At 41.9% G+C, this 20083-nt stretch overlaps 1 protein-coding gene across 7 annotated transcripts in view; it reads left to right on the forward strand.

Moving 5' to 3' along the window:
• Window positions 1-20083, forward strand: part of ADD3 (adducin 3) — a 96938-nt gene that overhangs the window by 63102 nt on the left and 13753 nt on the right. For all 7 annotated transcript variants that reach the window (XM_083364740.1, XM_083364737.1, XM_083364736.1 and 4 more), the window contains 7 exons: window positions 12691-12899; window positions 16125-16263; window positions 16838-16989; window positions 17119-17199; window positions 17422-17571; window positions 18648-18791; window positions 18873-18971. In XM_083364740.1, the coding sequence (XP_083220866.1) occupies window positions 12705-12899; window positions 16125-16263; window positions 16838-16989; window positions 17119-17199; window positions 17422-17571; window positions 18648-18791; window positions 18873-18971 (960 nt within the window). In that variant the 5' untranslated portion in view covers window positions 12691-12704. The remainder of the gene's footprint in view (window positions 1-12690; window positions 12900-16124; window positions 16264-16837; window positions 16990-17118; window positions 17200-17421; window positions 17572-18647; window positions 18792-18872; window positions 18972-20083) is intronic.

Genomic DNA, 20083 nt, shown 5'->3' on the forward strand with positions numbered 1-20083 from the left:
GGTACATACCAAGCGGGCACAACCAGAGAGCGGATGCTCTGTCCAGGAAGCCCGAGTACACCCGAGTGGAAGACAAGCTTCCGCCCAGGACCGTGATCCCCGTCGAGTCTTTTGCTGCGGTGCGGGAGCCGGTGGATATACGGGCTCGGATCCGGGAGGCGCAGCAGCAGGAGGCGTGGGTGGCTCAGCGGAAGGAAGAGGTGGGGCCAGATTCGCCTTGGTCGGTCACGGATGGACTCCTGTATTATCGTGACCGGCTCTATGTTCCAGGAGGGCCACTCAGGGGACTCGTCCTCAGCCAATGTCATGATAACCCGGCTGCGGGGCATTTTGGCCTGTTCAAGACTCTGAACCTGGTCTCCCGTACATTCTGGTGGCCCCGAGTCCGACACGATGTCCAGTCTTATGTCACCTCCTGCGTCCCATGCAGGCAGGCCAAGTCAGCGACAGGGGCCCCGCCTGGTTTACTGCAGCCTTTGCCAACGCCCAAGAGACCCTGGGGGGCTGTGTCCATGGACTTTCTGACGGATCTACCCCCATCCTCCGGCTTCACGACAGTGTTTGTGGTGGTGGACATGTTGACCAAGATGGCGCACTTCATCCCCTGTCGCGGCTTACCGTCAGCTCGCGCCACTAGTCGCATGTTCATCCAACAGGTGTTCCGGCTGCACGGCCTTCCCGATAGAGTCGTCTCCGATAGGGGGGCCCAGTTTACAGCCCGCTTCTGGCAGGAGTTGATGCGGGCGTTGGACATTAAGGTTTGCCTCTCGTCCGCGCATCATCCTCAGACCGACGGGGGTACCGAGAAGGTCATCGGCATCTTAGAGCAGTATCTGCGCTGCTACGTTAACCTGCAGCAGGACAATTGGGTGGACTATTTGGCCATAGCCGAGTTTGCCTTTAACAACTCGCAGCACACCTCCACGCAGATGACACCGTTCTTGGCCAATGTGGGTTATCACCCTCGGTTTTTCCCCCTTTCTCCCGTGGACTCACCGGAGCCGGCAGCGAACGAATTCATGGCGGAGTTACAGGCGATCCATCGGTTGGTGCGACGGCAGCTGGAGAAGGCCAAGGCCGACTACAAGAGGTTCGCCGATCGGTCGAGAAGGGATACGCCTCCACTATCGGTGGGGGATCGGGTCTGGCTGTCCACCAGGAACCTACCATCCACTCGGCCGGCGAGGAAGCTGGACCACCGATACCTTGGACCGTTCCCCGTCGAGGCCGTCATCAATCCGGTCGCCTATCGTTTAACTCTGCCACGTTCCCTGCGCGTGCACCCCGTCTTCCATCGGTCCTTGTTGGTCCCCGAACAACCGGCTTGTCCACTTCGCCAAGCGGAACCTCCCCCATCAGGACCTCGTGATGGCGACAGCACCCCCGAGTACGAGGTCGCCAGCATCAGGGATTCCCGCTGGCTGAAAGGTCGCTTCCAGTACCTGATCGAGTGGAAAGGGTACGGGCCGGAGGACTTCACATGGGAAGACGCGACCGCCGTTCATGCCCCTGCGTTGGTGACTGCGTTTCACGAACAGTTCCCATCCCGACCGCATCCGGATCGGCAGACCCGGGGGAAGGGCCCTGCGGTGCGGGATAGTGTTGTGACTCAGGGCCAGCCTGTGGGTCCGACAGCCGGCTCCGATGTATCGGAGGACTCAGATGTGGGGGAGGAGGGAAACGAACCGGCTGATGATGATTTGGAGACTTTGCAAAGTCCTCAGCCGGGAACCTCTGCTCAGCTGTGTGAGCCCGAGAGTGCGGAGGATGATGACCCACAGCTGGCCCTGTTCAAGGACGCCCGACGCAGGAGGCAGTCGAGCAGGGACAAACAAAGAAAGGCTATGGGACTCCTCGGGAGGAGGCACAGGGAGACCACGCCCTGAGCTCTCTATAAAAGGAGTGTTTGGGGAGGGGCTGGTTGCTGAAAGCAACTCTTTTGCTTGAGAGATAAGCTCTTGTGTGTTTACTATTAAATCTTGGCAGAAGCCTTTTAGCCTTGGACGCTTTCCAGACTCTTCTTTTGATTAGGGGTGCGAGAAGAGGGCTGGTTCAGAACAGGTGGTAATGCATGAAGGTAAAAGATACCGTCTGGTAACTGTGGCACAGGCGCGTGAATTCTACAATAATGTTTTAAAAGCAACTCCACTATCACTTCTGGAAGCAGCAAAGGGATCTGGAGAAGGGAAACCTCAAGAGGCTGAAGATGGACAGACAGAGGAGAATGGTGTAGCAGTGGATCAAACTATAACTTTGTTGGCTGACGCTGGAGAGCAGAGAGTGACGCGTGCTGCTTTAAAAAGAGCAAAACAGGTAAAAGAACAAGACCAGCAGAAGTTTTTGGAATCTTCAAAGCGCACTTACAGCGAGGCAGTGGGAGGAGCGCGGCCTAAAGACGGTAAGGCCATTGGTGAGGTGCTCCAAAAGCTTCGGGGCGATAAGAATGGCGACTAAATTTTTGACTTGGAATGTTAATGGATTGAACTCGCCTCAGAAGAGAAAGAAAGTTTTTTTATATTTAAAACAATTTAAGACTGATGTTATATGTTTGCAAGAAACGCATATTAGGGCTATGGACCAAAAGCTTTTATTGAACTCAAGACTGGGTACCCACTTTGTTGCCTCTGCAATGAATAAGAAAAATGGAGTCGTTGTTTATATTAAAAGTGCCATAACAGCGGACTTAATTGAAGCAGACAAGCATGGAAGATACGTAATGATAGACTTGTTGCTAGAAGGCAAAAAAACGCTTTTAGTTGGACTGTATGCCCCTAATCAACAACAACAACAGGCTGACTTTTTTAGTTTACTTCATACAAAGCTTACCCAGTTGGATTACAAATCGTTTATTTTTATGGGGGATTAGAATGGTGTAGTGGACGTACAGATGGACAAGGCTGGCTTTTTTAAGCGTATTCCGTGTCATGCCAGATTACCAAAGTCTTTTTTTGAAATGAAGGATGATCTGGAATTGCGAGATATTTGGCGTGACATACACCCGCATGAAAAGGATTATACTTTTTTTTCTGATAGACATCAATCTTTTTCTAGGATTGATTTTATTTTGTTGACTAATGATTTTTTTTCTAGGACTAAAAAGGTGAAGATTTGTGCAAGAGCTATTTCTGACCATAGCCCAGTATGGTTAGAGATAGTCGGGTGTGAGTCTCTCTTTGTGAGATTTGGTTCTGGGGCGCAGTTGGGTTTGCTGCTGACGTACATTTCGCCTAGTCGTACAGCGGCAGCCCTGCCCGAGCTGCTTGATATCCTCTCAGGGTTGGTGGTTGAGTTTCCCAAACTTATAGTTTTGGGAGACTTCAATCTACCATCCCTGGGAGGCTCATCTGAGCTAGCTCGGGAGTTCATGGCTTCCATGACGGCCATGGACCTGACGCAAGTAATTTCTGAACCAACTCATGAGGGAGGCCACACTCTTGACCTGATTTTTTTATCTAGACGGTGGTTGGATGATCTTGGTGGGGGCTCTCCATTTATTATGCCCCTGTCATGGACCGATCATCATCTCCTGCGGATGGTCTTCCGTTTTGCCACCCCCCGCCGTGGGGACACGGAACCAATTAGATGGTACCGCCCCAGACGCTTAATGGATCCTGATAGATTCCAAGCGGCGCTGGGGTCCCCACCTGCCTCCATTGCTCACAGCTCGGCGGATGCCTTAGTGGAAACCTGGGAAAGGGCAGCCACTGAGGCACTTGACCGGGTTGTACCCTTGCGGCCCCTGACCCGGCGCAGATCCCAGCGAGCTCCATGGTTCTCCGCGGAGCTCCGGGAGATGAAGCGTCGGAAACGGGGCCTAGAGAGCTGCTGGAGGTCGAGCCGATCCGAACCCGACCGGTTGCGGTTAAGAACCTATATTAGGTCTTATCTCGCAGCGATGAGGGTGGCGAGGTGTAATTACTTCTCTACCCTCATTGCGTCCGCAGATAATCGCCCGGCCGCCCTGTTTAGGGTGACTCGCTCACTTCTTAATCAGGAGGTGAGGGAGGATCCCTTGCAGGGTCGTGCCGAGGAATTTAGTCAACATCTGTCGGATAAAATCGCTCGGATTCGGACCGGTTTGGACTCCAGCTGGGCAGAGTCAGGCGATCAGGACACAGACGGTCTTGTCAATGTTATCTGGGAAGAGTTTGATTCTGTGACCCCTGATGAAGTGGACAGGATTATGGGGAGGCTGAGCTCCTCCACATGTTTGTTGGATCCGTGCCCTTCCTGGCTGGTTTATGCAGCTAGGGAGAGGACACGAGGCTGGCTCCAGGCGGTTATATCTGCTTCTTTGAGTGAGGGTTATTTCCCCACCGTCTTGAAGGAGGCGGTGGTGAGACCTCTCCTCAAGAAGCCTGCCTTGGACCCAGCTGTATTGAACAACTTTCGTCCAGTCTCCAACCTTCGCTTTCTTGCGAAGGTTGTTGAGAGTGTGGTGGCGCACCAGCTCCCTCTGGTCCTGGATGAAGCGGATTATCTGGACCCCTACCAATCGGGTTTCAGGCCCGGGTACAGCACAGAGACGGCATTGGTCGCTCTGGTGAATGATCTCTGGAGGGCTCGGGACAGGGGATATTCCTCTGTCCTAGTCCTATTAGACCTCTCGGCGGCTTTCGATACCATCGACCATGGTATCTTGCTGCGGCGTCTCAGGGGATTGGGAGTGGGGGGCACGGTTCTTCGGTGGTTCTCCTCCTATCTCCTGGGACGTTCGCAGTCGGTGTTGGCAGGGGGGCAGAGATCGGCCCCGAGGTCTCTCGTTTGTGGAGTTCCTCAGGGGTCGGTTCTCTCGCCTCTCCTGTTCAACATCTACATGAAACCGCTGGGTGAGATCATTCGTGGTTTTGGAGTTGGGTATCATCAATATGCCGATGATACCCAACTTTTCTTTTCGACCCCAAACCACCCCAGTGATGCCCTCGCTGTGATGTCCCGTTGCCTGGAGGCGGTTCGGGTCTGGATGGGGAGGAACAGACTTCAGCTCAACCCTGACAAGACTGAGTGGCTGTGCATTCCGGCATCCCGGGACATTCAAAATGTTCCATCTCTTTCTATGGGGGGTGAGCTCTTACCCCCCGTGGATAGGGCTCGCAACTTTGGAGTCCTCCTAGATTCACGGCTTACCCTAGAAGATCATGTAGTGGCTGTGACTAGGGGGGCTTTTGCCCAGGTTCGCCTGGTGCGCCAGTTGCGGCCCTATCTGGACCGGGATGCCCTGTGCACGGTCACTCATGCGCTCGTGACCTCTCGCCTTGACTACTGTAATGCTCTCTACATGGGGCTTCCCTTGAAGACCACTCGGAGGCTCCAACTGGTACAGAATGCGGCCGCGAGAGTTGTCTTGGGAGTTTCCCGGTACTCCCATGTTACACCTTTGCTCCGCGAGCTGCATTGGTTACCAGTTGTCTTCCGGGTGAGGTTCAAGGTCTTAGTTATGATCTTTAAGTCCCTACATGGCATGGGTCCGGGGTACCTCGGGGACCACCTGCTGCCGGCTTCAACTCCCCTCCGCCCTGTGCGTTCCCACAGAGAGGGCCTCCTCAGGGTGCCTCCGGTCAGGGAATGCCGACTGGCGGCCCCCAGGGGGAGAGCCTTCTCTGTGGGTGCCCCGGCTTTGTGGAACCAACTGCCGGTGGAGCTCCGGACGGCATCGGACCTCCAAACTTTCCGTCGTGGTCTGAAGACCCATTTGTTTGAATTGGCCGGTCTGGCCTGACGGGGGAGCTGGGTTTTAAATTGTCATTTTAGATTGCATTATTGTTTTTTAATTGGGCACTGATTTAATCTTTGTTTTAACTTTTGTATAGTATTGTATTTTTATTTATATGCCCTGTGAACCGCCCTGAGTCCCCAGGGAGAAGGGCGGTATATAAATTAAATAAAACATAAACATAAACATAATAAGGACAATAGAGATAGGCGCTCGTGGCGCGTAAATGAGAATTTGTTTAGAAACCAGAAAAATGTTGAAGAGTGTAAACAGCGAATGAAGGATTTTTTTGAACTTAATATGAATAAGGATACCTCTATGGATATGGTCTGGGATGCTAGCAAGGCCTATATGAGAGGAGTGTTGATATATATGAACAATAAACATAGACGTATTTTGGAAGCTAGAAGGAAAGAATTGGAGAATGAAATTAAGGAGAAAGAGAATGCTTTGATTCTGAATCCATTGGATGTGAAGATTAAGGAGGCTATTAAGCTATTAAGAGGACAATTTGATAAATTAATGGCTGATCAAGTGGCAACCAATTTGAGGTTTGCCAGGCATAATACTTTTTGCAATGCTAATAAGCCAGGTAGATGGCTAGCTTACAGACTAAGGAAAAAGCAGAGGGCTTCTAACATAGACAAAATTGAACACAAGGGAAAAATGGTGTTTCAACAGGATTTTATTAAGAAAGCCTTTGTGGATTTTTATTCTAAATTATATGCTAAGGAGAAGATTAATGAAAAAGATATTGATGAATATTTGGAGAATGCTAGCATCCCGGTGCTTACACAAGTACAAAAAGAGGAGATTAATCAACTGATTACAGAAGAAGAAATACTTACAGTAATTAAGGAACTGAAGGTAGATAAAGCGCCAGGTACAGATGGTTTGACGGCGGCCTACTATAAAAATTTACAATTAGAGATGGTTAAACCGTTAAAGGAACTGTTCCAGACAATCCAGCGAGGGGGAAAGGTGCCTCCATCTTGGAGAACTGCTTTTATCTCTTTGATTCCGAAGGAAGACCAAGATGCTACTCAAGTAAAAAACTATAGACCGATATCACTATTAAATACAGACTATAAGATATTTGCTAAGGTGTTGGCTAATAGATTGATGAGGGTTCTGCAACGGGTGATTCATGGGGATCAAACTGGGTTTATTAGTGGTAGGTAAATGAAAAATAACGTGAGGCATATAGTAGATGTGTTGGAATTTTTGGAAAGGAACAACCAGATCCCTGCGGCACTAATCTTTTTAGACGCTGAAAAAGCTTTTGATCAATTGAATTGGCAATTTTTGATGAAAGTTTTAGACAAAATGAATTTTGGGGATAAATTTTTGCAACCAATCAGGGCATTATATCAAAAACAAACAGCCTGAATAATAGTTAACAATAGTTTGACAGAAGTATGTAATATTGAGAAGGGCACAAGGCAAGGGTGTCCGTTATCGCCCTTGTTATTTGTGTTAACATTGGAGATATTATTGGTAAAAATACGTAATTCGGAAAGAATTAAGGGTATACAGATTAGAGATCAGGATTATAGATTGAGAGCGTTCGCAGACGATCTGGTTGTTACAGTGACCCAGCCGGAGAACTCTGTTGTGGACCTGATGGAGATAATAATGCAATATGGGAAGGTTTCTGGATTTAAAGTTAATTTACAGAAAACTAAAATTTTGGCTAAAAACATGACAGCATCGCAAAAGGCCCTTTTAGAAGGGTTAACTGGATTTGAGATTGTCAAAAGGGTTAAATATTTGGGGGTGTTTTTGTCGCCCTCTAATACAAAATTATATAAAAATAACTATGAAAAATTATGGGGAAAAATCCAAAAAGAAATGGAGAGTTGGGAAAAACTGCAATTGTCTTTGTTGGGGCGAATAGCAGCAGTAAAAATGAATGTCCTGCCTAAATTTTTATTTTTATTTCAAATGATACCTGTTCTTAAGAAAGATTCCAATTTGGAGGAATGGCAGAGAGGTATCAATAAATTTGTTTCGGCAGGGAAAAGGCCACGAGTTAAACTTAAGATTATGCAGGATACTCGTGAAAGAGGTGGTCTTAAAATGCCTAACTTTAAATTATATTATGAAGCTGCTGCGTTAGCAGGTATAAGTGATTGGATTAATTTGACACAAGAGAGATTATTAAATCTTGAGGGCCACGACTTGCTGTTTGGCTGGCATGCATATTTGTTGTATGATAAGAAGGTAGATAATGTGTTTAGAGTGCATATTTTAAGACAGGCTTTGCTGAGAGTTTGGAAGAAGTACAGACATAAGTTAGATTGTAAGATACCATTGTGGGCAATTCCAAAACACGCAATAGAAAATGTACATGCTGGTTTCAAACATGATGTGACTACGTATAAGGAGATTTTAAGCTTGGAAAGAAATGTTTGGTGTTTGAAGCCATATAGTCTCTTGCGAGACGAGAAGATTGTTCAAAATTGGTTTCAATATACTCAGCTACGGGCCAGGTGGAAAGAAGATCAGAAAAATGGTTTTACAATGACTGATGAAAATCTGATGAAGCAAATTAGAAATCAGGGACCAGCACATATTAAACGGATATATCTTGCATTGATAGAGATTGATTCAGAAACAGAACTCGTTAAGGATTGTATGATAAAATGGGCCCAAAACATCCAGGAAGTTATCACAATGGACACGTGGGAAAAGATTTGGGTGAGGAACGTAAAATTTACACAAGCTCAAAACTTAAGAGAGAACTTTTATAAAATGTTTTATAGATGGCATTTAGATCCTAAAAAGCTTGCAAGTATGTATCCGAATTATCAGCCAAAATGCTGGAGATGTGGAGATGAAGATGCAACATATTTTCATGTATGGTGGACTTGTAAAAAGATCAAGGTTTTTTGGATAAAAATTTGGTGGAATATGCAGAAGATTTTTAAGCAAAGGATAAAGTTTTGTCCGCAACTCTTTTTGTTGGGAATAATTACGGATGCTACGGTTGTGGACACTAAGTTGATGTTAAATTTAATTACGGCAGCAAGACTTTTGATAGGTCAGTATTGGAAGAAAGAGGAACTGCCGACCATAGAAGAGTGGACTTTAAAGGTCTCCGACCTGGCAGAGATGGCGAAGATTTCGGCCTATTTGAAAGATCACTCGCAAGAACGTTATATTATGGAATGGAGAAAGTGGATTGAGTTTATCCAGAACAAGTATAGGATTAAGAAGTTTCATGTAGCATTTGAATAAGTCTTCTTTCTTTTTTTCTTTTTCTACTTTAGTTTCTTTATATATATTTAATATTATTAAGGTTTGTCGTATCTTATATAAGCTAGAGAGTGATGGATTTTAGAGTTTATGGTTGTTAGTATATGGTTGTTTATGATTGTTTTTTATATATATACCTTGTATTTAGCTCTGGGAAGTCGGGGGGGAGGGGGGGAGGGGGGAGAGGTAGGGGGGGAGGGAGGAGGGAGGGGGAGGGGGGATTCTTAAAGAAAAATTGTATGTTAAAACTTTTCAATAAAAAAAAATCTATATTAGGACATTTGGGAGAAGATATTTTATAAACCTACATAACCTAAGAAGCTCCCAAGGAATCTAAAATTAATATATTTTTCTAATTGTTCCTTATTGTATGCTTCACCAAAACAATGGGGTGGGGGGGGAAGGAGAGTAGAATTTAAAGAGGGACTAAACTAACCTATTCCAAAGTGGTATCTTCCAGTTGTTGGCTACTATTATCATAAGGTAGCATGACAGTTATTTTCCAAAAGCACTTGATTAGTGTCTATGAAAATGTTCTTACAACTTAGATCAGGGCTTTTCAACTTTATGGTGCCTTGATTTCCCTAAGATGATGAATTATTATTTCTGACTGCCCCGCCCCCTAAAACTAGTAAGATCCTCCTCAATAGTTTTGAGTGTGCCAGCTACCAGTTTAACATCAAATCAAATCCTCATCCCCTATCTGTACATAAAGCCAGAGGCCTGTCAGAACATGGTCCTGCTGCCAGCATATCCAAACAGAGTGGGACTGAATCCTTTTATTGCTCAGCTTTACACATACAAAGTTAGGTTACTGTCAGTTAAAAATGATTAAACAAAAATACTGATTTTTCTGGCATATGAGAATTTTTAGGAATAAGATATTGTATATACAGGGAGTGCAGAATTATTAGGCAAGTTGTATTTTTGAGGATTAATTTTATTATTGAACAACAACCATGTTCTCAATGAACCCAAAAAACTCATTAATATCAAAGCTGAATATTTTTGGAAGTAGTTTTTAGTTTGTTTTTAGTTATAGCTATTTTAGGGGGATATCTGTGTGTGCAGGTGACTATTACTGTGCATAATTATTAGGCAACTTAACAAAAAACAAATATATACCCATTTCAATTATTTATTTTTACCAGTGAAACCAATATAACATCTCAACATTCACAAATATACATTTCTGACATTCAAAAACATAACAAAAACAAATCAGTGACCAATATAGCCACCTTTCTTTGCAAGGACACTCAAAAGCCTGCCATCCATGGATTCTGTCAGTGTTTTGATCTGTTCACCATCAACATTGCGTGCAGCAGCAACCACAGCCTCCCAGACACTGTTCAGAGAGGTGTACTGTTTTCCCTCCTTGTAAATCTCACATTTGATGATGGACCACAGGTTCTCAATGGGGTTCAGATCAGGTGAACAAGGAGGCCATGTCATTAGATTTCCTTCTTTTATACCCTTTCTTGCCAGCCACGCTGTGGAGTACTTGGACGCGTGTGATGGAGCATTGTCCTGCATAAAAATCATGTTTTTCTTGAAGGATGCAGACTTCTTCCTGTACCACTGCTTGAAGAAGGTGTCTTCCAGAAACTGGCAGTAGGACTGGGAGTTGAGCTTGACTCCATCCTCAACCCGAAAAGGCCCCACAAGCTCATCTTTGATGATACCAGCCCAAACCAGTACTCCACCTCCACCTTGCTGGCGTCTGAGTCGGACTGGAGCTCTCTGCCCTTTACCAATCCAGCCACGGGCCCATCCATCTGGCCCATCAAGACTCACTCTCATTTCATCAGTCCATAAAACCTTAGAAAAATCAGTCTTGAGATATTTCTTGGCCCAGTCTTGACGTTTCAGCTTGTGTGTCTTGTTCAGTGGTGGTCGTCTTTCAGCCTTTCTTACCTTGGCCATGTCTCTGAGTATTGCACACCTTGTGCTTTTGGGCACTCCAGTGATGTTGCAGCTCTGAAATATGGCCAAACTGGTGGCAAGTGGCATCTTGGCAGCTGCACGCTTGACTTTTCTCAGTTCATGGGCAGTTATTTTGCGCCTTGGTTTCTCCACACGCTTCTTGCGACCCTGTTGACTATTTTGAATGAAACGCTTGATTGTTCGATGATCACGCTTCAGAAGCTTTGCAATTTTAAGAGTGCTGCATCCCTCTGCAAGATATCTCACTATTTTTGACTTTTCTGAGCCTGTCAAGTCCTTCTTTTGACCCATTTTGCCAAAGGAAAGGAAGTTGCCTAATAATTATGCACACCTGATACAGGGTGTTGATGTCATTAGACCACACCCCTTCTCATTACAGAGATGCACATCACCTAATATGCTTAATTGGTAGTAGGCTTTCGAGCCTATACAGCTTGGAGTAAGACAACATGCATAAAGAGGATGATGTGGTCAAAATACTCATTTGCCTAATAATTCTGCACTCCCTGTAAAATGTAATAAGGAATGAGGGAAGGAGTTAAGTTAAGCCTAATAAGCGGCATTGCCTCAGCTTCATGCTCCCAAGAAAAATGTAGAGCTTTGTGTTAAAAAGGCCTGTTACCTGCAGGATTCAAATCACGTGGAAGGGAAAGGAGGCAGAAGGAAGATGCTCCCAAAACATCAAATTTTGCCCTCCACAAAGAAAGACGAATGATTTTCACTGAAATTTAATTTTGTGAGAGAGGATCTAAACTGAACAGAACTGAAAAATGCCTAGAGTTTATGTTCAGAAATGGTTGTAGTTACTCTTTGTACCTAAAATTGGCTTTCATGAAAGTTACAGCATTCATATAATGTATCAGTGATGCCAAGTTTACAGATTTCCAACATTTTTGGTATGGTAGTCACATAATGGAATTTTGAGACCAAATATTGTAAGTGATTTCATCAAAACTTCCTATAATGGGCCTAGCCAGACATTAAAAAAATAACCCTTTTAATTTTGGGACTGCTCCTTTCTTTAGTGCTATACTATAATTTCCCTAAATTACCAGCCAGGGTGTCACCTTAAGGATAACTATGATATTTGACATACCTTAAAGATTATAGACTGAATAAAAACAGCAATAAACATTTGTTGAAATAGCAGAAAACAAAGAGAGAAATAGAGATATATTAGACAGGACTGAATTATGATTTGTAACATCATTTTATATGCCCTGTCCTTTCTAGTGTGCTGGGGGAGTAGCTTTTGAGTGTCAGCTGACAAGGACCATATCTGGTTTTATAATAGGATAGGTTTCTGGATGCAGGAGTACAAGCTTTGCTTGGTCTGTTGGAGCTAGTCTTGACCCACCTTTCCTCCATACATAGGATTGATGATGGCATTATTATTGCTAATATTTGGCCCAGGCATGTCGAATTGCTGGCCACACGAGCCAGATGCATCACGCCAAAACCGCACGCACCCCATTGCCGGCAATGGGGGGAAAGTCCCGATACGTCACGCGACGTCACATGACATCGTGAGTTTGACATGCCTGATTTGTCCCCTTCATTTTTCTTTGGGACTTTGAACTGTTTCTACCTGTTGTGAGTAATTTTAGGCATAAATTAAGGCAATGTTACTAGAAAGGTATAAGTAAAATGTTAGTAATTCTATTTTTAAGGATATTCTGCTCCAGGAATTATACGTATTCATGCATGTAAAGTCAATTAGATTACTAGTTCTTATGTGCTATTAAATTTTTCATGGCTTTTTAACATTCTAGGTGAAGATTAAAGCATGACTACAGAGATCAGCCAGGGAGTAATCACAACCCCTCCACCCTCCAGCGTGCCTCACAAAGAGAGATATTTTGACCGCATCAATGAAAATGACCCTGACTACATCCGTGAAAGAAATATGTCTCCTGACCTCAGGCAAGACTTCAACATGATGGAACAAAGAAAGAGAGTCACCCAGATACTGCAGAGTCCTGTGAGTAGGATTCAGCGTAGAGGAAAGTCCCTCCCCCCCCCTCCAAACCTGCATGTTTAAGTGTTCATGAAAAAAATATATAAAAAGCAAAAGTGGACTGAACAAGGAGGAAAGACCTCATTGACTATAGGAGAATCTATGTCATGATTGTAACTTTTCACAAGCGGATTGCTTGTTCAGTATTTGCATAGTTTTCATCTCCAAACAAACAGTCCTTTATTCAGCGTTTGCTCCCTCCCTCCTCTTAAGCATTGCTTCATTAACACCGCACAAAAGTAGCTTTCCAGCTACATTTCAATTGATTGCTGCTTAGTCACAAGGAAGAGAAGGAAATCTTTGGACAAATACAAACCATTGGGACATTTTCTTGCAGAATGGCATTCCACGCATTTGACTTCTGTATTTAGAAACTGCCTGAAATGCTGTTAACATAATTTTGCTGGTTGAAAGAAAGTAAAAGCATTGAGATAAATAATCCATCTTAATGTGAAATCTAGATCCACAGGTTTTATAAAAGAATATAATTAGCAATTAAATCAATTTTACTGCTTATTGTTAATGTTGGTACCCTGAATTTTAACAAAAATTCTAAGAGTGACTATAAATGATTTAGAGTTGATAATCATTTAAATAATTAAGGGGTTCAGGTATAATTCTGCTACCTTATAGTAGTAGTTTTGCAGGGTGTTCACTGGAAGTTTCTCCAAAAGTTCTTATCCTCTCCTTTTACCATTTTAGTAACACTGTGTATTTATAATTATCTTAAACTATTTTGTTCATCATTTCCATTTATTACTCCATTACTTGAGTTCTGTAAATATAGTTAATAATGCAATATTTATAACCTGTCTCTTGAGAATATTTCTATTTCTTATAGAAAGATTATAATATAGGGTGCTTTTTAATTATAACTAATGTCAGTGGAATACATTTTATGAAATATTCTTTAGATAGAAAAATATGACCAACTGAACTATAGTGTCATTCATATAAAGGTGCACTTTACAGGGATCTGAAAGCCAGAAAAACCCAGCATAAGCTGTACCTGAAGGGAAGAAAAATTATATATTTTTTTTTCAAAAATAATCTGCTTCACTATAAATTTAGACATCTCTCTCTCTCTCTCTCTCTCTCTCTCTCTCTCTCTCTCTCTCTCTCTCTCTGTGTGTGTGTGTGTGTGTGTGTGTGTGTGTGTGCGCGCACCAGTCCATATAAGTTTATGCTTTCATATTGTTCAGAAAAAGTAAAAATTGCTAACATTAAACAGCAAAGCAAAACAAGCAGCATTCTGGATAGTGAGATAATGTGTTGTTCACTCAGGCCTGTGTTGGGAAAAACTTAAATGTGTTTGTCCAGTTAGACTAAATCACTTAGTTTGATCAAGTGAAAAAAATTGTGCCCTGTCAGACCTAACATTCTCAGAATTCCTGATAGCATATGCAGTGGAAAAACAGCAGATGAGAAGGAGAAAATACAGCATTATCAAAGACACTGATCTCAGGACTTGAGAAGTAGTGCTATTGTAATATGTGCTTAGGTTCAACATACATATGTCAGCAGATATTTGGGTCATGTAGCCATACATGTCACATCTCATTTTAAAGGAAGATTAGTTATTATTTTAAACAATTCATTTTTATTCATGCCACATGAATACATGTGTCACAGAAACAGGATCGTGATGGGTGGGAGGTTGGCTTCTTTATTACTAGCTTTTAGATAAGGATAGAGGGGTATATGAAATACAAATATGTTTTGTTTCAAAATCAAGAGTACAAGCCCTCCAAAATACTCTAGCAGTATGTTCTGAGTTGAACACATTTCAGTGGAAAAAAATTCAAAGCAACTATGCTTTTAGTATGGGAAACTATGCAAAAAGTAAACTTTGACAGTGCTCACATTGAGATCCTTATTTAATGTGTTGCACTTGGAGATACACAATACACAAAGAGCAAAAATGTTCCTGCCTTTCTTTTCCGCAGATTACAAATTAGTGCTACAAAACTACATTTGCTGCCATTGCTAGCCTAAATAAAAGCCATAAACTAAGCCTGTATTTACATTAATAAAACTAATATTGCAACAGCAAAAAATATACCTTGCTATACCATATTCATATTGTGTGATAAGGGGAATTGAAAAGCCTCCATTTAAATGTACTCTAAAGCTCAATATCAAAATTGCTTCTTGTGTCAAGTTAATATTAAGCTTTCAGGATGCATTTAAAATGGAAAATTGTTTCCTGGGTTGATTTCTTGAGCTTTGTGTGCATCCTGTATGTTGATATTGAGTTTTAGAGTACATTTAACTCATATTCCCTGAGCAAGTGAAGTTTCAGTGAGCTTTCTACGTTTAGTGATTGGGGGTGTGTGTGCTTTCTTTTTAACTTAATGTTTGGTACTATGATTAGGTACTTTCGTATGCAATTACAGTTCTCTGGGATTGGGGCAATAAATAAACACACAGTGTAGAAAATATAAACTTTATATTAATTAGTTAAGCTTTGAGGTGTACTCACCTATGCCATGGTGTTGTAGTCTCTTGTTGAGATTTAGGAAGCCTTAAAAATGTTTCATTGGTCAGTTAGTTATAACAAAAAGAAACCAGCATACACAGAACTCATGTACATAGTAAAGATCTAGAAACTGATGTCTTTCAAAGTAACAGCATCATGTGCATACATCAGTGCAATTAACAACATATTGTAGAAACACAATAGCTCATAGATACCTTTGTACTCAGAATGGGATAGCTTGCTGCAGCCAATTTGCTGTGGCCAACTCACCACAATCAATTCATCGCAGGACAACTCACCGCAGAAAAAATTAACAATTCAATTTAATTATTTAAAATAAATTAAACAATATTTTAATTTTTGTCATTCACGTTTCATTTTGTCCCTCCTTTTTTATCCTTTCTTTCTTTAATGATTCTATTCCACCATTTCTTTAATATTAATGTAACTCTTTTCCAGCAGCAAGTTGGCTTTGATGAGTTGGCCATGGCGAATTGTCATAGATCCATTGTACAACTATATCCTAGGTCTTTCTTAATATGATTCCATTCTTTAGCATAGATATTCTGAAACAACATACAATTCATATTAGTCAGTACAATCCCTATGTACTTAACCTTCTTTTTAGTTTAAAATTTTCTTCAAAATCTCTTGGTTTTGTATATGGTATATAGCTATTGTGTGTTGTAATAGATAATATAATCTTACAGGCTTTTCGGGAGGATCTGGAATGTCTTATTCAAGAGCAGATGAAGAAAGGAAATAACCCAACCAGACTACTTGCCCTACAGCAGATTGCAGACTACATAATGGCAAGTTCTTTTGCAGGATTTTCTTCATCACCTCTAAGTAAGTAAAAGTGTTACAGCAAAATAAATGGCTAAAAGACTGGCTTTCTTATTTTAGAGATCTTCTATCAAGTTATTCCTTGTCCCTGCAGTAATTGATGGGTACTGCACAGCCCATATGATATTGGTAAAGTCTCTATAAATATATAGAGATAAATGTTCTTTATAAATATATAGAGGTAAATGATATGAAAAGAATTGGTGTTCTGTATATAACAAATACCCCTAACACTGCTATTTATTACTTAACCGTATTAGTTTAAAAGTTGAAATAACTTTTTCTCCATGTTGATAATTTTTTTATCGTAATGAATCACTGTTAGCTTTTTTTTTAAGCATATGGCATACATAGCCAGGGACTTGAGATTCAGATGATGTTTCAAAGTACTTTCTGACTTCAGAGTTACTTTTCCCCCTCAAAGTTAGAAAACTAGTATTATTCAAACATAATATTGAGCAGTCGAAACTTTAGTTGGAAAGAAATTGAAAGTTGCACCATAGTAGTTTTTGTGTAATCATATCCTATATGTTTTTAGGAAGAAAGTTTTCTCAGTCATTTTTATATATCATTTTAGGCTCTGGACTGATAACACCTATTAATGATCTACCTGGGATAGATACCACTACATTTGGTAAAGGAGAAAAACATATTCGTTGTAAATTAGCCAGTTTGTACAGGCTTACAGACTTATTTGGATGGGCACACTTAGCCAATTCATATATCACAGTGAGTATCCTGAAGTTAACATATTCACTCATTTCTACTACATTAAAATGTATTGCAGAGTTCCCACCTTTATGAACAGTATGTTTTAGATTAAATATATACTGTAATTTTCTTTCTCTTCACTTCTAGGTAAGAGTAAGCAAAGAACAAGATCATATTCTTATCATTCCAGAAGGCCTTTCATTTTCTGAAGCATCTGCTTCTAATTTGGTATGTACTTGACCAAATGGATATTTTTGTACATTTTAATTCTATTAGGGTTTTTCTTATTTTTAAAAATCTACCATCTATATTCATCTTCTTCCATATTGTTCTTCTTTCCCACTTTCATGCCTGATATACTCTAAAAGCCTATGGCTTAGCGATTGGCAATGACAATTGGAATGTGTTGGAAAGAGTTTTACTCTATTGTGTCCCTCAACTTTTGTTCAGGTAAAAGTAAATATCATAGGAGAAGTGGTTGACCAAGGAAGTACCAATCTGCGAATTGACACTGCAGGATTCAGTCCTCATGCAGCCATTTATTCAATGCGCCCGGATGTCCGATGTGTGATCCATATACACACTCCAGCAACAGCAGCAGTAAGTCTCTTTCACTTAGTAGGAAGATGATGATGACTCACTATTTATCAAAATCTCCTTTATTATGTTCAGGCCTGGATTGTCTGGCATTGTGAAGTTGTATAAAAATTGGATTCAAGTCTCAATACCTTTGCCTTTAAAAGACCAGCTAACGTATACACCTCTTTAATTGAGCTTTTAATTGCTAACTATTTTTAGTATTTGCAGTTTTTATCATATATTTTTGTATACTTTTGTTGTTACTGTTAATACAGTACCAAACAGCAAGTTTTAGTCTTGTGATTAAGGCACCAGGCTAGAAACCAGGAAACTCTAGTTCTATTCCCACTGTAGTCATGAAAGCCGGTTTGGAGGCTTCAACCAGTCACATTTACTCAGCCCAACTCACCTCATAGGATTATTGTTGTGGGGAAATGGGCACAGGAAAGACAATTAGATATGATTGCTGCCTTGAATTATTTATAAAATAATTTTATAAATTATTTAAAAATCTTAAGTAAAATAAAATAATGCATTGTGATAGAACATAAATTGATTGAACAGGTTGATGGTATGATATGGTATGAGGTGGGGTATAGACAAACAGTCATCACTGGACTGTTATTCAAAATCTTTACTAGATCATCTGCTTTATATTGCTACTCATTTACAGTCTTGAAATTCTCCTTTTACTATATTATCATATATTATTTAACTATAATGAATTGAATTATATGGTTTTAAAGTATGCCATTTTATTTTTAGTTTCTCATATTTTTCAGCTTTATTCATATGTGAAAGAATTTATATAATACTATAGAGACAAGAACTACTATGAAACATAACCCTAGAGGCTCATATATTTTAGAAATTGAAAATTGGACTTGTTCCTTTATGGCAGTCATTGATAAAAAAAATCTCCTATAGATGTTCTGTACTGCAAGTACTATAATCTAATTCATTGGCTGCTATTTGGGATTTAAAGGAGTTGTAGAATTCTTGAAAGATATTGTCGCACATCTCATATTGGCAAATACGTTTGTATATCCATATTTTCAAATTTCCTCCACCATAGAAATCTCAAATGTTTCAAACAGGTTTCTTCCATGAAGTGTGGAATACTTCCCATTTCTCAAGAGGCTCTGATTTTAGGGGATGTTGCATACTATGATTATCATGGATCTCTGGATGACCAGGAAGAAAGAATTGATCTTCAGAAAGTTCTTGGACCAAGCTGTAAGGTATTTCATTCTAATGGATTTTTAAAAAAATTTCTACTACTTTTGCAGTTTCTACCACTTACAAGTATCTCTGTTTCTTAGGTGTTGGTCTTGAGAAATCATGGGGTAGTAGCATTGGGAGAGACATTAGAAGAGGCCTTTCACTACATTTACAATGTGCAATTAGCCTGTGAAATGCAGGTAAGAAGAGAGAAATGAACTGCTTTAAATATTTTAAAATATTATATTTAAAAAGTATACGCAGATAATGTGTGTGTTTTAATGGATTCCTTGATATTAGGAGCAATTATTTCTAGGAAATTGTGGCAGTGAAGGAAAGACCAATTTGTACTGTCATTATATTTTAATTTTTAAAAATAAACAGTATATTAAAAATGAAATATTATTATTAAGAGACAGGTATAACCAGGGCTTTTTTTCTCATAGAACGCTCAGAACGGCATTCCGGCACCTTTTGGGGGGGAAAAAAAACTTTTCAACAAGCTGTGTAGCAATTCCTATTGGCTTTCAAAATCCAATAGAGGGAGCTCTATTGGATTTTGAAAGCCAATTGCTGCTGAGCCCACCAAAAAACCCGGCCAGCAAACTTTGCACAAAGAAGTTGTCTGCAGCAAAGGCTAGTTGTCAGGAACTTTGCACCATCTCAACTGGGTAAATAAGAAAGGGCAAGGAGTGGGAGGTGGGTTTTGCAGAGTGCATGTGCACTTTTTCCTTATGCTCACCTGTCAGCCAGCTGGTGGCCTACCCGGTGCTGGACCTGGGGGGTAGTTAGCATGTGTCTCCGAACCATATCCACGTTGGTCTTTCCCGGCTGTGCCTTCCTTGTGTGATGAAACCCATACACGGAGCTGCAGCTGGCATTGTTTCTAGAGGGGGACCCAAATGGGCAGCGCAGCTGAACCCCAGGGGCTGGGGAGGGAGCTCAGGGAGGCAGCCCAGGGTGTCTGTGTCAGACACCTCGCAGTCCTGCAGCCCATAAATAGCCACAATGTCCAGGAAGTCCCCCAGCGGGTGTCCAGCTTCCTTGGCATGGTGGGGAAGGCAGGGGACTTGGCTTGCTGTAGACCAGGCTGCTGCAGGGCGCCGCCGCAGCCCCCATCATGCAGCCGCTGCCCAGGGCCAGCCCCGGCCGGCCGGCGGTATCGTGGAGTGTGTTGGCCTAGCCGGCGCAGGCGGGCGTCCATTCGGGAGGTGCTGACGGCCCTGGCAGGCAAGTGGAGGAGTGTCTGCCAGGCTCCCGGCTGCCCCGGCTCTTCTGCCCCGGCCGCTATTTGTAGTCCGGGAAGATGTTT

The sequence above is a fragment of the Vipera ursinii genome (assembly GCF_947247035.1).
Source record: "Vipera ursinii genome assembly, chromosome: 5".
Lineage (NCBI taxonomy): Eukaryota > Metazoa > Chordata > Lepidosauria > Squamata > Viperidae > Vipera > Vipera ursinii.